The 15,486-nt window shown below is 39.0% G+C and overlaps 1 protein-coding gene across 1 annotated transcript in view; it reads left to right on the top strand.

Annotated features, from left to right (window-relative positions):
* Nucleotides 1-15,098, top strand: part of LOC115626577 — a 58,954-nt gene extending 43,856 nt beyond the window's left edge. Inside the window, exons 2-3 of the mRNA XM_030521958.1 lie at nt 2,904-3,322; nt 15,055-15,098. Coding sequence (XP_030377818.1) covers nt 2,905-3,322; nt 15,055-15,098 — 462 coding nt within the window. The 5' untranslated portion in view covers nt 2,904. The remainder of the gene's footprint in view (nt 1-2,903; nt 3,323-15,054) is intronic.
* Nucleotides 15,099-15,486: the final 388 nt, after the last annotated feature.

Here is a 15,486-nt window from a genome sequence, read left to right as displayed (position 1 = left end):
CTATTGATAGTCACCACACTTAGCCATCCAGACTATGAATAGTTGTTGCAATCGCTAGCAGTAGTTTTGAGTCACTCGCATGAGGTGCCCTAGAAAGAGTGGCAAACAATTTCAATTGTTGTGAACTTTTCGCTTTTTATTGTTCCGTCACATTTGATTCGCAAGGCAAGGGCTTAAGCATAAGTCCCATTTATTGACTTGAGTTGAATTTATGAGCATAACAAAACAATCTTTCATCTAGAGTTGTAGCCAAGTTGCCCATACCCTTGACCTTGCCTTGAAGTGAAAAAACCAACACGCGCACAACTCCTGCATTCCCGCACGCACACAAACACACACTAATACACATGCATGTATGTGTATGAATTAATATATAATACATACATTTGACTTAGGCAAAGTTTGAGTTGGGCTTTTATAAATTAAGCACATGCCCAGGCTGCTTCTACGTCTTCCGCTTCCGCTTTGCCTTTTGCCGTTGATGTTGCCAGTGCCTTTGCCAGTGCCATTGCCGGTGTTGGCTTTGTGTTGTCCTTGCCGGCGTCACTTGCTTCCTTTTTTTTCGCCGGCTGTAGTTTTATGCGCGCTCGTAATGTGCAAATATGTGCCACCAAGCGGCTCCTTCCCACGCTCCACTCCACACAGAGTCTTGAGGCTCAACAATCGTGCTAATGGGCCGTACTCGTCGTCATCCCCATCGTCCTTGTTGTCAACGAAGCCTGCACTGCTGTTGTTGTTCTGCTGTTGTTGTTGTTGTTCTCGTTTTTGTCGTCTGGTATGCCAAAGTTTTTTTTATTTGTTATTATATACTTTGGCGTGTCAAATAAACATCACACATCAACGTACATGAAACATGTTTTATATGCGCTATGAGTGAGTGTGTATGTGTAGAGGTGTGCTCATGTGTGTGTGTGTGTGTGTGTGTGTGTGTGTGTGTGCTATGTGGGACTACGTGCTGTGGTTGCGCAGTTTTTTAAGGTTAGGCATTGCATGTGTAAGGGGGGAGTGTGAGTGTGCGTGCGGCTGCGGCTCATTTGCATGAATTGTCGCATGCTTTTAGGCAAACTTCCCCCAGCAATCCCATTTTTGACAGAGCAGGACGAGATGAGGGTGCAGAAGGAGGAGCATGCTTTTGGGGATATGGAGATGTGAGGCAATGCTGGAGCTGCTCCTGCATGGTGGTTCTCTGTGTGTGTGTGTGTGTGTGTTTTGTATGCGTGCGTCGCCCGTTAATTTTATGCCATTTCATTCGCTCTAACGTGTGATTTATGCTAAATAGCGCCGAATAAATACATTGCCCAAGGTGTCTGGCAGCCTAATGAGTGTCTTTATATGTCGCTCCATTAATAATTCCAAACGCAATCAGTGTTCGTTACTCACCACTCCAGCACACTCGCTTGTCCAACCAGCCGACTGATTGGTTTGTGCAAAAACAAAAAGCGGAAATAGAATAAATATTTGATTGCCATAAAAAGTCGTATAATCGTAATAACTTATTTGTATGTTGTGGTCATCAAATCCGCGTTTGCCTTATAAACAAGGCTGCTACACAAACACACATTTCTCTCAATGATGAATTAATTTGTTTATGCTTACATATCTTGTTCATAAAAAAAACATTATTCGCAACAAACTCAAGTTAGTATATAGCTAAGCAAATATATTGCTACTTGTATATTGTTAGAAAATAGAAATTACTGAACCAAAATAAAGGTCTTTGGTTGCTTTTTATAAATAAAGTGTTGTTAAAAACTATATTTTTCTTTAACCCACTTATGTGAAATTATAAATTAATAACAAAATAAGCTGCTTTAATGAATTTAAACTGAATTTAGAAAAACGAGGGTTTTTCTTGATCTTGTTATTTATAGCTATGCTGTATAGATACATTTTTGTTACTAATTTCCTAAAAATCTATTCAATAGATACAATAGATTCTATTGTATAAAATATTTCACAGATTCACCCGAAAACATTGACTTATATATCTATTAGTTTCCTTAATTGGAAACTAGTAGAGTCGCCAAAGCTTAAGAGTTAAAAGTGAGTTTAAATACTGTAAATATAAAACCCGTATCCTTATGGAGAGGAGCTCAATCAGTTAATTCAATTGCAAGCCATACATCCTTGCTATTTGATCGTCCGAGCAAGCAGCAAAGCCAAATCCACTTGGGGCTTCAGAATTCTGGACATTTTCGCCACTAAGTCAGAGGGTTTTTTAAATATATTGTTTAAGCACTTACGTAGACAGAACAATGGACGACTATATCTTTATACTCGTATATAAAACAGTTTATCCTGACTGACTGACTGACTGCCTGACAGCCCCATTTGCCCTCAATTGTGCTTTCATATAGCTTTCGAGCTACAAAGTGTGGAAAAATGGCTTCAAAGTTAGTTTGAAAAATCTGCTTTAGAATAAAAGAATACAAGAAAACAGCATTTCCGTTTTAAAAATATTTATTTCATATTTAATGCGCTTTTAACATTTCTTCAATATTTTTTTTACAAATGAAATTTGATAGATTTTAAATGAATGCTACTTATTGAACAGAACTAGATGGGCATTCATATATCTCAACATAAATGTGTCCTCATTCATTAAAAAATATTTTTAAAAAGTTAAATCTCGTCTTGTGTATAAGTAGTTTAAAAAGTGCTTATCATATAGCAGCCAATAAAAACTATATTGCTAAGTTAAGCTTAATTAATTGTATTTTATTCATTCTTATTTCATTCATTCGTATTTTAAATATGCAATATTTGTTTTAAAATGTATATTTAAACTAAATGGCAATCTAAAATTGAATAGCATTAATATGCTTTAATGCTCATTTAAATATTTAAATGTAAAATGTGTTCTTCCCTCTATATCTCTCTCTCTTTCTGAAATCCCTTTTCAGCATGCTCCTGGCGCGCAGGCCGCAGCTCCAACAACAACAGCAACAATCCGCCTATGCGCCAACACCACCACAGCTTTTCATCGCACTAATCTCGTGCCTCTATTGGTTTCGCTGCACGGCGCACTGTTGGCAATTCGATGGCGGTGGACCGGGCGCTCTGGGGCCGCGACCCAGTCCAGGCTACGCGACTCTGCCTCCGATGCTGCGCCCACCACGCAACACAGCGCGTGTGTTGGCCCGCGGTCCACCGCCGGGCAATGGTGGAGGTCGTGGATTTGCCGCCCTGCTCGGCTCCCAACAACAAGACGTGCTGTATGCCTGTCCCCTCAACTCGATGTGCCAGTGTGCGGGGCTGCCTAATGAGACAAACACGCTCATCGAGATCAACTGCAATGAGGTGGCGCTCTATAAGTTTCCAGGTAAGTGAGGGGACAAAATATCCAACATATTCCTCTCCTCCCATATATTCGTTCAATTCTAAAAACAGAACTTAAAACTTATTGTAGTTTTTAATAAATGAGAATCTATTACTGCAATCCAATTATCCAAACCAAAATGAAATCATTCGAGCGCTTATAACTTAGTATTGCCTGATTTTCTTCGCTAATTAAATCAAATAAAGTGTCAACAAAATATTTCGTGAAAGCAAAGTTTGTTAAGCTTTTAAACTTATTTCTAATGTGACTTCGCTTGTCGTTGCATTTACAAACTTGTGTAGAGAAATTACTTATTTTTATTCAACGTCTTATGATATGCCTTGAATTTAATTAGATTTTTCATTTCATGCCTTCTCAAAAATAGAGACAATGTTGACTTTGTTTTATTAAACTGAGAAGCTCTTGTATTTATATTTAAATTAGAAAATCAAAATACTAATCAACATGTTAATTAAACTTAAAAAACTAACGATTTTATTTTTATTCGACTGGCACTATTTCTTTTGAAAGACACATGAGAAGCTTTTTTATTTATAGTTAAATTTAAAAGTTCACTTATGAATCAACTATTACGCATATTTATTATGCTTAGTAGAATGTTTACAAATCAAAATAAAATACAATTATTGACGATTAATTGCCTTACTGGCTGACGAACCGCCGTTTGGCGCAGTCTCTAACTGCACTTAGTGGCGAGTCTTAATTTTATGTTATATTATTTTATTTAATAACTCAAAAACAAAGGTGTAGAAAAATAATTTTTTATAATTTCAACATAAAAAATAAGAAAACCAAAAAAAAAAGGGAATTGAATCAGAGACCATAACGAAATGTCAGAAAATCAGGAATATAAACAAATAATTTAATTTAAATATTTTGTAATTATATTTGCTATGTTTGCTTGAAATTTTATTCTTAATTGTGCCTAGGATGGTAATTCGGAATAAAAAGTCAAGTGCTTTCCAGGTATTGCATCCCAGTTTTGAGAGGGATTTGTATTTATTTATTTATTTATTAGATTATTAGGCGTTTATTACGACAAGAAAAGTTCTTATAAATTAATGTTAAGTGGGAAAAAAGTCCTTCTTCACTGAGACGAGCCTATGACTAGTCCCCATTTGTTAAAAGTGTTGCCCGAGGAGGTGTTGGTGCGTCTGATATATTAATTTAAAAGTTGTATAAGTACTTGTTGCGTTGGCGTTTTAGTGAAATGAGACAAGTATGTAAATCAAACAGCTAGTTAATCACTTTGCATTTTACAAACAATTGAACTAATTTGCAGAAATTCGAAAGTGGTTCGCCGAACTAAACTTTTTATTACAATTTCCAGCGTATCTTTTTTATTGATTCGTACGCAGCCAACACCCAGCACAAGACAACAACGAACAAAACTTGTTACTTTATATATTTATGTACCATAAATTGCGTCCGCAACAACAGCAACGACAAGAACAGCAACAACAGCAGCATGACAATACGTTCAACTTGTTTGGAGGATGTTTCCCTGTCACTCCCTCCCCCAAAAGAAAAACTGTTGCAATGTAATTTTTTAATGAAGCTCCAAACGGCTTTGTCCTCTTGGCTCTGACTGCCGGCGCCTTCCAGTATAGTGTCAAAGTCCTGGGCTAGCAGAATGTCGCCTCGTCCTTTGTCCTCACCCCTGTCCTCTTCTGCATCACCACAGAACGCGCACCAAAATTAAATCTTACATTTAAGTTTGCCAATTAGTTGTAAAAATAAAGTTTTTGTGTGTTTGTATGTATGTATTTGGACTGAGGACTCCAGCTCGTTGGTTCTGTTCGCCCCCCTGACCTCCCACCTCTCCCCTGTCGCCTCCTCCTTTGTCACTCCTGTTCGCTCCCCAAAAGTGAGCAAAGTTTTTAACGATTGCTGTGGCACATTCCACGCTAATTTTGTAGTTTTTAAGTAATGAATGGCAAGTTTTGTGCTCCATTGTCATTTCATTCGCATTCGCAATCGCATTGCCATGCCTGTGGTTGCCCTGCCTCTTGTTGTTGTTGTTGTTATTGTTGTTGCTGTTGTGCTGTCGTGCCAAAAATATTGCCAGTACCTTTTGCCGCAAAATAGCAAATGACAAATAAAGTAAACAACGCTGAATGCAGTGGCCAGCAAGGCAGTTCCATTCCTCCTCCTCCTCTGTCCAGCTCTCGCTTCGCTCTCCTTCCTTTGGCAAAGTTACGCCAAAAAGTTGTTGGCTGTCAAATAAAAAAAAGGCAGCCTGGTCAGGCATTGACAGACAGAGACAGAGACAGACACAGAGACGGAGACAGAGTGGGCCTGGGAATTGAAACTGCGGCTGCTATTTCGAGTCTGTCTGGAATATAAACAAGCAGTGAAACATTTAAATTGAAGACCGGTTAGAGATGCGTCGTCCAACGAAATGCCATTCAATACTCGTATATAAACAACATATAAAGATAGCGTTTAAGGGAAATAATAACAAGCTTTACGTTACAATACAATGGCACAGTCTTTCATTCACTTTTTCAATTTATTTACTGCGTTAAGCATTATAGAAATTGAATAAAGATATCGAAAGCGACAAGGAAGAGGGAGCCATAATAAAAAGAAGCTTAAATAGCATTTAACAATAAAAAGCGCTACCTCAACTTTAGGTCTTTCTTTAGCTATAGTTATCTTACAATTTTAATCTTTGAATTCCCTGAATCTTTGAATTTTTTCATCATTTAGGTCTTTCGTTAGCTATAGTTATCTTACATTTTTAATCTTTGCATTTTTTCATCATTACTTGCAATACACACAAGTAAAAAAACACTCTTTTAAACTCAAAAATACGTGAATAGAATGCATTTTAATGCCAACCAGTTCACAAGTTAACACAAGCCATAAATAAATCATTATTATTTTTAAAATAAAAAAGTATATTAATCAACAATTAAATGTTTAAGTTATGATAAACGTGCTATGACTACACATAACTTTTCATTTTCATGCTTTGCTTAAAAAGAACCGTTTTTTAGATAATGAAACTGATAGCGATTTTAGTTCTCCATACCAATTATTTTAAAATATAGTAACTACAGTGCCTTTTTTCATTTCAATTTGAAACATGAAACTCATTTGTGCGTGGGATTGTTTGTTATGTGCATATTTTGTATGAACTTTTTTTAACTAATAACAATATATGTTGGGTGATTTAAAAATGTTTTCCATTTTTTTTTTTACTTATTTTATCGTTGAAAACAATTTTTTTTTTCAATATTCAATATTTTGTTTCATTATACACAAGTACAGGTATCAAGTATTTGGCGGTTAATGCAAAGCCAACTGTCAAGTACAGATAGCTGTTCTAGTTCTGGTCTTTGAACCTATTGGGGTTTGAGGCTTTATAAAGTCTTTAATGGTTAGTTTTAATTTGGATAACTAACTAGAACAACAATAAATTCCACAACAATTTTAAGCTGGAGTACATAATTTAAAACAGTTCCTAAAACTTAAATATGAATAAACAATAACAGATAATGTATAGAAACAAATTAAAATTATAAATGCAGACTGAACTATTTCACTATCTTAATTTATTTAAGGCAATTTGTTAAGCTTATAATGAAGAATGTGGGCTTTGACATGAATCTTGAACCATAAATGTAAAAATGTTCACGTAACCATCGCCCACGCCATGCCATGCAGATTATTGAGCTGACAGTTTCAACTGTTTTTGAAATAGATTCAAACAAATGTTCCATTTGAATGCAATTTATGGCTAAAGCTGGTGCGACCACACACACTTCCCTTGACTGCTCGACTGCCACATTGCTGCAATTTCTGAAATGTAGAAAATTTTCAACAATTAGCAATTCTAATGCTGGGAAGCAGCAGCAATATCAGGAGCACTCTTCTTGACAGGCGCTTCTAGGGGATGCTTTACTAGCTGGCTAATTGCCACGCCCCACTTCCACGCCCACGCCCCATGCAGCATGCTGTAAAAGTAGCTGCAAACGACCAAATAGATGGTGGACAGTGGACAGCTTGGACAAATGTAGCAGCCAGCCAGCCAGCCAGGCAGCACTTGCCAAAGTCCAAGCAAAGTCGAAGCATAGAAAACGTAGCATACTTTTCAGCGCACACGCAAAAGTATACAAAAATATGTACGATGGCCAACGACGACTTGAAATTCATTATAAATTCAAAATTTATGTTCACAACCCTGGTAGCTGTCAAAGTGACTAGTCGACTTTTTATTGTGCGCTCCGTGAAAAATTGTAATAAATTCCTCTTTTTCAATTATTTCGCGTATAGTGCGTTAAAAAAAAAAAAAAAAAACCACCCGGAAACCTAGTTTCACCTTGGCTTTTTGGCAATCGTTTAGTATCCTTATTTTCTTGGATTCCAATCAACAATTAATCTGCTGTATGGGGCTGCTCTGCTGACGTATACACGTCATCGGAGCAGAGACAGCCCAGAATTTTTCTTCTTTGCTTGTTTTGCAAGTCATCTTATCTCACGTAAATGAATGCTGATGAAGACTCGGCCGCTCTCGGAGCAGCTGAGGAAGTAGTCAATAAGCTGCCGAAGTACGTGGAGATGAGAAAAATTTCTGGTAAATCACCTTCGGAGCTGAGAGCAAAAATAACCAAGGACTTGCATATGTCAATGGGAAAACCATACTTAAAGCCGTCAATCTCAACCAGTAACTGGATTGCCTCAACCACTTGTACATCGACTACAAGTACCCTAACATTTTCTGTGGTGAACTCTCAATCAATGTATACTACAGTAGCGACATCAAATGGCAGTTTGTGCTCCACACCCGCCGTTGTGAGTACACCGGCTTCAATGACAAACTTAGTTGCAAATCCAACTCTGGACAAATTTTGCTCGTTTCAAATGCCAGTACCCGGTATTAATAGGAAGCGGAAAGGAGCCGTCGAGTCACTAAAATCGGCTCAAAAAAATAAGCCAACTCCTGTCAATACAACCCAGGGACAACGAACTGCGTCCTCCTCTCCGCCAGCGCTTCAAAATAATAGATTTGCAGCCCTTTCGGAAGAAGCTGATTCCATTATGGAAATGGAAGAGCCAGATTCCGAAGATCCATCGAGCCAGCAAAATGAAGCCAGCCGTTTCCAGCAGGGAAGTAGTATTCCTAAGCCTCCTGCTATATGTGTGCCACAAGTCAACAAATTGGATAAGCTGGAGGTGGCGCTCAATTCTGCTGTCTCCCCTAACGATTACGACATACGCACATCGAAATCTGGGATCTCGCGTATTTATACGAAGAATTCGAATGCGTTTCGTGCAATAATCAAATTATTGTCCAATCAAAATTGTCAATTCTGGCACCACCAGTTGAAGGAGAACAAACCCTGCAGATTGGTGCTCAGAGATATTCATCCCAATGTACCCAGGCAATTAATAGAGCGCACCTTTACCGACAAGGGCTTTACAGTTTTGAATATATATTGCCCCAGAAAACCGGACTGGCGTAACATTCAAATTAATGAGGAGGATGGTGAGGACATAAATAATGTTAAAACAAGACAAAATATGTTTTACGTTAACCTCCAGAACGCACCCAACGTTGCTGAGGCACTAAAAATAACTCAAATTGGTAGACACAGGGTTACAATATCAAAGGCCAAACAGAGTAAAGAGCTGGTACAATGCTTCAGATGCCAAGATTTCGGGCACACGAGGAACTATTGCCTTAAAAAGCCGGTTTGCGGTAAATGCTCGGGGGACCATGATACTGGCTCAAAATCATGTAACCTGAATGATAATGGGGAATTTATATGCGCTAATTGCGGCGAAGACCACATGTCGAGCTTCAGAGGCTGCAAGGTAAGAATTGATCTAGCCAAAAAACTTAAGCCAGCTGTGAGGTTGCCGAAAGATGGACTAGTTATCGGTAGCAATAGGAGTTACCCAAATAACCAAGGCACTAAAGTACAGTTTATCTCAAACTCTACTGTTAAGAGTGGCTTCTCTTATGCTGATGCAGCTAGGCCAATTGGAGAAAAACGTACCAGCGCGCCAACAAACCAAAACTCGCCCCGATCACACAGTTCCGCCGAAGATTGGCATCTAAACAACAAATTTAGTATGCTGGAAAAGGCGATTTTAGATCTAAACGCAAGAATGGATCAAATGTATAAGCTCATACAGGAAAATATGGATTCCAATAGAGCCTTCCGTGACTTGGTACAAAAACTAATATCCAAATGTTAAATCCGCTGTTAAAAATCGGATTATGGAACGCACGGGGCCTGGTCAAAAACAATGATGAACTCAGGCTTTTCCTAAGTTCAAACTCGATCGATATCATGTTAATAACCGAAACGCATATGCGTCCTGGCTTGAACGCATATTTGCCAGGATACGACCAGTACTACGCTAATCATCCTAGTGGCACCGCTAAAAGTGGTTCTGCAGTCATCATTAGATCAAGTATCGCTCATTCACAGAATGAGCCAATTCTAAAAACAAGCATCCAAGCGGCCAGCGTAACTATACCGACGAATGGTGGAAGCATCAAAGTCTCCTCCCTATATCTTCCTCCCAATGAAGCTTGGTGCAGGGCCGACTTTGATCTATTGCTTGCAACCTTAGGAGATAAGTTTATTGTAGGCGGTGATTTTAATGCAAAACACCAATGGTGGGGTAATTCCAGATCTTGCAGGCGAGGAAGGTGTTTGCAAGAGGCCATAGCTAGTACTACTTGCCAAGTTCTTGCTACTGGAGAGCCAACTTTCTACTCTTACAACACACGACTTAACCCCTCTGCACTAGACTTCTTTATTGTCAACAGGATTGCCCTAAACAGACTCACCGTTGAAACAAAATATGAGCTCGCATCGGATCACCTTCCAGTAGTAGCGACGCTACATCATGCACCGCAATATAATCCCAAGAGGGAATATATTCTACCACCTGGCTCCCGTATTGATGTTTTTAAAGCCGATCTCGAAAGAAGAATTAACCTGAACGTCGAAATTAACAGCCCAGAGGATATCGAAGACGCGATATCAATCCTCATGAAGAACATTTCACTGGCTGCGTCTTCTGCTGCACCGAAAACTTTACGCTTGCCAACCCAACATAGTCAAGCTAGTCTACCACCAACGGCTGCTGCGCTCTTAAGCCTGAAAAGAAGAGTCAGGAAAGAATATGCAAGAACTGGAGATACTCGCATTCATCAAATCTACAAAAGACTGTCCAATCGACTGCAAAAAGAGCTTGCTAAAATCAGACAAGGCAGAATTGATGACATATTGGAAAGTGCTGGTCCAGATGCATCATTTAATTACTCGCTCTGGAAGCTTACGAGGCGATTCAAGAGGCTGGTCATCCCTAAGACTCCAATTAAGGATCCTACAGGTGGATGGAGCTACTCCAGTCAGCAGAAAGCTGAAATCTTTGCAAACAGCCTAGAGGAAAGATTTAAGCCTTTTGACTTTACAACAGCAGATAGGCGAAGGGTAGTCGAGCTTAGGCTGGAGATGCCATTCCAAATGGCCTTGCCTGCAAGCCCAGTTACACTTCAAGAAGTGGTACAGCAGATAAAAAATCTAAAGGTAAAAAAAGCGCCTGGAGAAGACCTTTTAGACAACAGGACGCTGAAACTGCTCCCCACAAGGGCTCTGCTGTATATTGTCTTGCTCATGAATAACATACTCAGGCTGAGGCACTTTCCAAACTGCTGGAAAATGGCGCTAATTACGATGATTCCAAAGCCAGAGAAACAGCATACTGAAGTAGATGGATATAGGCCGATTAGTCTGCTACCTGCCCTCGGGAAGATGATGGAACGCGTGATTCTGGACCGGATTCTCCAGCTCGAAGCCGTGACGCGCAGAATTCCAAAATGGCAATTTGGATTTCGAAGAAGTCACGGAACACCGGAACAGCTCCACCGTGTGGTCAACTTCGCCCTGGAAGCCATGGAGCAAAAGATGTACTCAGTGGCTGTGTTTATGGATATTAAACAAGCTTTTGATAGAGTGTGGCATGATGGTCTCCTCTGCAAATTGAAAAGCATGCTAACTCCTCAATTGTTTCAACTCATCGAAAGCTTTCTAAGGGACAGAAGCTTCAGAGTTGCTGTTGATGGAGTGAAATCCACGAGGCGCTCAATTTGTGCAGGGGTGCCCCAAGGCAGTGTTCTCGGTCCTACCCTGTATACATTATTTACTGCTGATATGCCTGCACCGCAAGAGATCATTGGAGTAGACGAGGATGACGCACTAATAGCTACTTACGCAGACGACACTGCGGTGCTTACCAGAAGCAGAGATATCGATGTAGCTTCGGAAGCCTTACAGCAGTATGTAAGTAGTTTCGAGAAGTGGGCTCTGAATTGGAACATTGGTATCAACGCCAGCAAGTGTGCGAATGTCACATTTACAACAAGGCCGTCGTCATGCGGAGATATCACAATGTTGGGGTCCACGCTCAGTCATACAAATTCGCACAAATATCTTGGTGTAATTCTGGACAGAAGACTCAACTTCAGCAAGCATACAACAATGGTCAAGCGATCGGTCATGGCGAAAGCCGGAAAGATGGCATGGCTGCTTGCACCATGCAACAAGCTGTCCCTGCACAGTAAGGTGACAGTATATAAGTCCATATTAAGTCCAATATGGAAGTATGCGCTACCAATTTATGGCATTGCCGCTGCTTCAAACCTAAACAAAATAAGAGTTGCGCAAGCTAAAATACTTAGAAAAATATGCAACGCTCCCTGGTATATGCGCACTAGGGACATCGAAAGAGACTTATGTGTCCCCAAGGTTGGCGATGTCATTCAAATGCACGCAAGCAATTACGAGAAGCGACTCGGCAGTCACCCCAACGCACTAGCGAGGCGGCTCCTGTCCAAACCTAAGAAGAGAAGACTGAAGAAGTGCCATCCAAAGGATCTCCCCACAAGAGCCCTTGTATAAAATACATAGTATATATCATAAAATATAATCATTTTTCATGTAAAACATTGTAAATATTGTATATATGTACATAGATATAAGTGCGTCCTATAGATGCTTACTATAGACAACTTTTGTATTCCCTAACTTTCAACTAGCTTAAGCTGCCATATTGGTAGTAGAAAACTAGTTTAATAAATTGTATATATCTAAAAAATTTATGTTGCCCCAAATATATGCAGCAGTCAGTGTAGTGCCGCAACAGAGCCCAAGTAGTAACGGCGGCTGCAAGGACAGCCTTGCAGCTGTTCATAGAGAGCGAAGCGTGATCAAAATTTATCTGTCACGGAAATCAGGATTTTTTTGTTTTTATTCTACTGAGGGCTAACACTATTCTAGTGTGGGCATGATTAAATATTCTCAGCTCTCATGATTCGTGCCCTCAGCTTAATAATATTGATAATAATAATAATAATTATTTCTGTTTCGTACGTAAACTTAAAGTTCATTACAATTTATGTAACTAATATTTTATTATTAAAGCTTGCTTTAAGTAAACGCATGCTTATATAATGAGAAATCCTAATGCATCAGTTTATTTATGAGAATATTTTTTGAAAAAGTCATATAACAAATATACAATAATTTTCATCGTTCATCTCTAGCTCTCACACACGTATTTATGTATATGTGGGGCCGCATTAATGTGTGAATGGAAATGTGTCATGTTTTTCTGTCCCCTCGAAATAGAAGCAATTTAAACTTAAATTTCTATTATTTCGCATACATAATACAAGTATTTTGAGCAGGCATGTGCAGTTTCAAATTTATTTTTAATGTTTTTGTTACTACTTCGTCTGCTGCTCCTGCTGTTTGGCTGCCGGCCCTTAGTCATTTTCACGCTTGACTTCCATTGATGTGTCCCCGTAGGCTCCTTGCCGGAGCTCCTTAGTGGGCGGCTCTCTAGCTTTGGGTCGTTCGTTATTCGATTCGATGCGAGACGAGTCGAGTCGAGCTATAGCTACAAAAATACCTAGCTACAAAATATGCAGGCCAACATTATTTTCATGCAAGCATCAGAAGAGAGAGCTACAGGCCAGAAAACTATTTGGCCAACGACAGTTCGCACACATGCCGCACGCTTCCTGGCTGTCTTCCTTCTTTTGCCAGCCTGGCTGCCTTCGCCTTCGACTCGCCTGCCTGCCTGTCAGTTGGGGGAGGTATAAACAATATGGATATAAATGAAGCATCCACGGCTCGTTCCAACTGCTTGGCAATGCACAAATATTGGATGCTGCTGCCTCTGCAAAACAATAACTTTTCAGCTGACGTAATCTTCATCAGCACACGTGCCTATACCATCCATTCCGGCTGTCTGGCGAGCCTGTTAGCTTGTGCAGGTGGCTTGTGAGGACATGCAGTTGTTGCTTGTACTCGTACAAGAAACCGCAAACTATTAAATATGAAATTGCAGTGTTTAAAAATCAAACAATTCTGTTTGAGCTACACTTGAAACTCAGTTGCCGGTTTCAAACCAATTTATGGGTAGAAATAAATCAGATCTTCAGACTAATTGGATGAGCTTATAGAAGAGTTAGAGCTCTAGCTAATCAATAAACAATTCAAGCAATAACTTATAACAGTAGTGTAATAAGAAATACTTTTTAATTGGCCTGCAGTTACTTTTGAATTCACTTTTAATTGCTTTGAATAATTAGTTCTTATATCTCTCAACATGCTTTCTATACAAGAACACAAAACTATTTTTTAAAGTTTAGAAAAAGTCCTAAATACACATTAGAAATTGTAATGAAATTTAAAAAAAGGAAATAAAAAGGTAGTTAATTTTTGAAAAGCTATTTAAACCTTTCACTGCTGGAGAATTGCACAACAGATAGCTCCTTTTCGACCCCAGTGTATCTTAGAGATCGTATATAAAATGTTTGAATAGAAAGTGGGAAAATGCATTTTCCGTAATCTGCTTTAAGTTTATTTAAGTTGCACTTTTTAATTATTTAATTAGTGTTGAAAAGAGACGCAGCCCAGATATCAATTGGAAACTGTATTTATATCCAGTTTTTTGATTCAAACTAATATCATTAATTTGTTATTATTAATTAAAGCATTTCATGAGCATCTAATAAAATAAAAATTAATTTAATACTCTTTGAAAGAAATATTAAACATGTTGTTGTAAAAATAAGTACACTGGCCCATAATTCAATTCATTCATTCAAGCACATTCGAGTAAACCTATGCCTAGTTAGCCTTTTTGCTTTAGTGTTTTCCAAAAATAGAGGTTAAATAAACAATTCTGTCCCAAAAAATAGAATTAAGTCCACACTCTATTGAAGTGTTCTAATATAGCTCTTGTTTTGTCAATCATTAACCCTTTCACATATGTAGTATAGAGCATTGTCTGATTCGTCTATGTCTCTTTTATTTGCTACTCATGTTTCATACTATTTTTATTTTACTTATGTATTTTTGCTACTTGCTTTGGCGACTTAAGTAAACACTTTGCAAGTGACGTAAACGATGAGCGACGACGACGACTGCGATTGTGTGGCGATGGCGATGGCGAGTTGTGATGAAAGAGCGACTTGGGGGTCACGTGGCAAGCTGGCAGCAAAAGTAAATAAATAAATATGCTCGGTATTTGTCAGAGAATTGACTTGAGGCCATAAAATACAAACGTATTCATGTACATATGTAGCCAGGCTACCGTTGTCCATCCGTCCATCCGTCTATCCGACGAGGCATGGCTAGAAGTTTATTAACGCCATATGTTGTGTCCACTCATAACAGGACAAGAGAAACACAACAGCAACAATAATGGCCAGGGACCCTAGCAAATACAGCTTAGATATGCACACAAACACACGAACACACTACACTATACACACACACACACACACAAACACCCACACACACGCACACAAACTTATTAAACACACATATAAACGAGATGGTGTGCCGCCTTGCATGGCCAATGCGTTCTGTCGCTTTCGTACGTGTGTCAACAGGGCGTATGATTAATATTGTATTAATATGCAATATGTAATTAAGATGTTAGCTTCTTGTATTGTGGGACTTCGCAAGTGCACAACTTTAATGCCATTAGCTTGAGGCGACTCTATAGTTTGTAAATGTTTGAATTTTACGCACCTGGAGGAATGAAAGCGTTCCCTACAAGTTAACATAATTGTTAATATAGACTACGAGTATATGTACATATTT

Source organism: Scaptodrosophila lebanonensis, unplaced genomic scaffold (genome assembly GCF_003285725.1).
Source record: "Scaptodrosophila lebanonensis strain 11010-0011.00,11010-0021.00 unplaced genomic scaffold, SlebRS2 tig00000085-arrow-pilon, whole genome shotgun sequence".
NCBI lineage: Eukaryota > Metazoa > Arthropoda > Insecta > Diptera > Drosophilidae > Scaptodrosophila > Scaptodrosophila lebanonensis.
The sequence above is the reverse complement of the archived record's forward strand: the minus strand, read 5'-3'. Positions and strand labels throughout refer to the sequence as shown.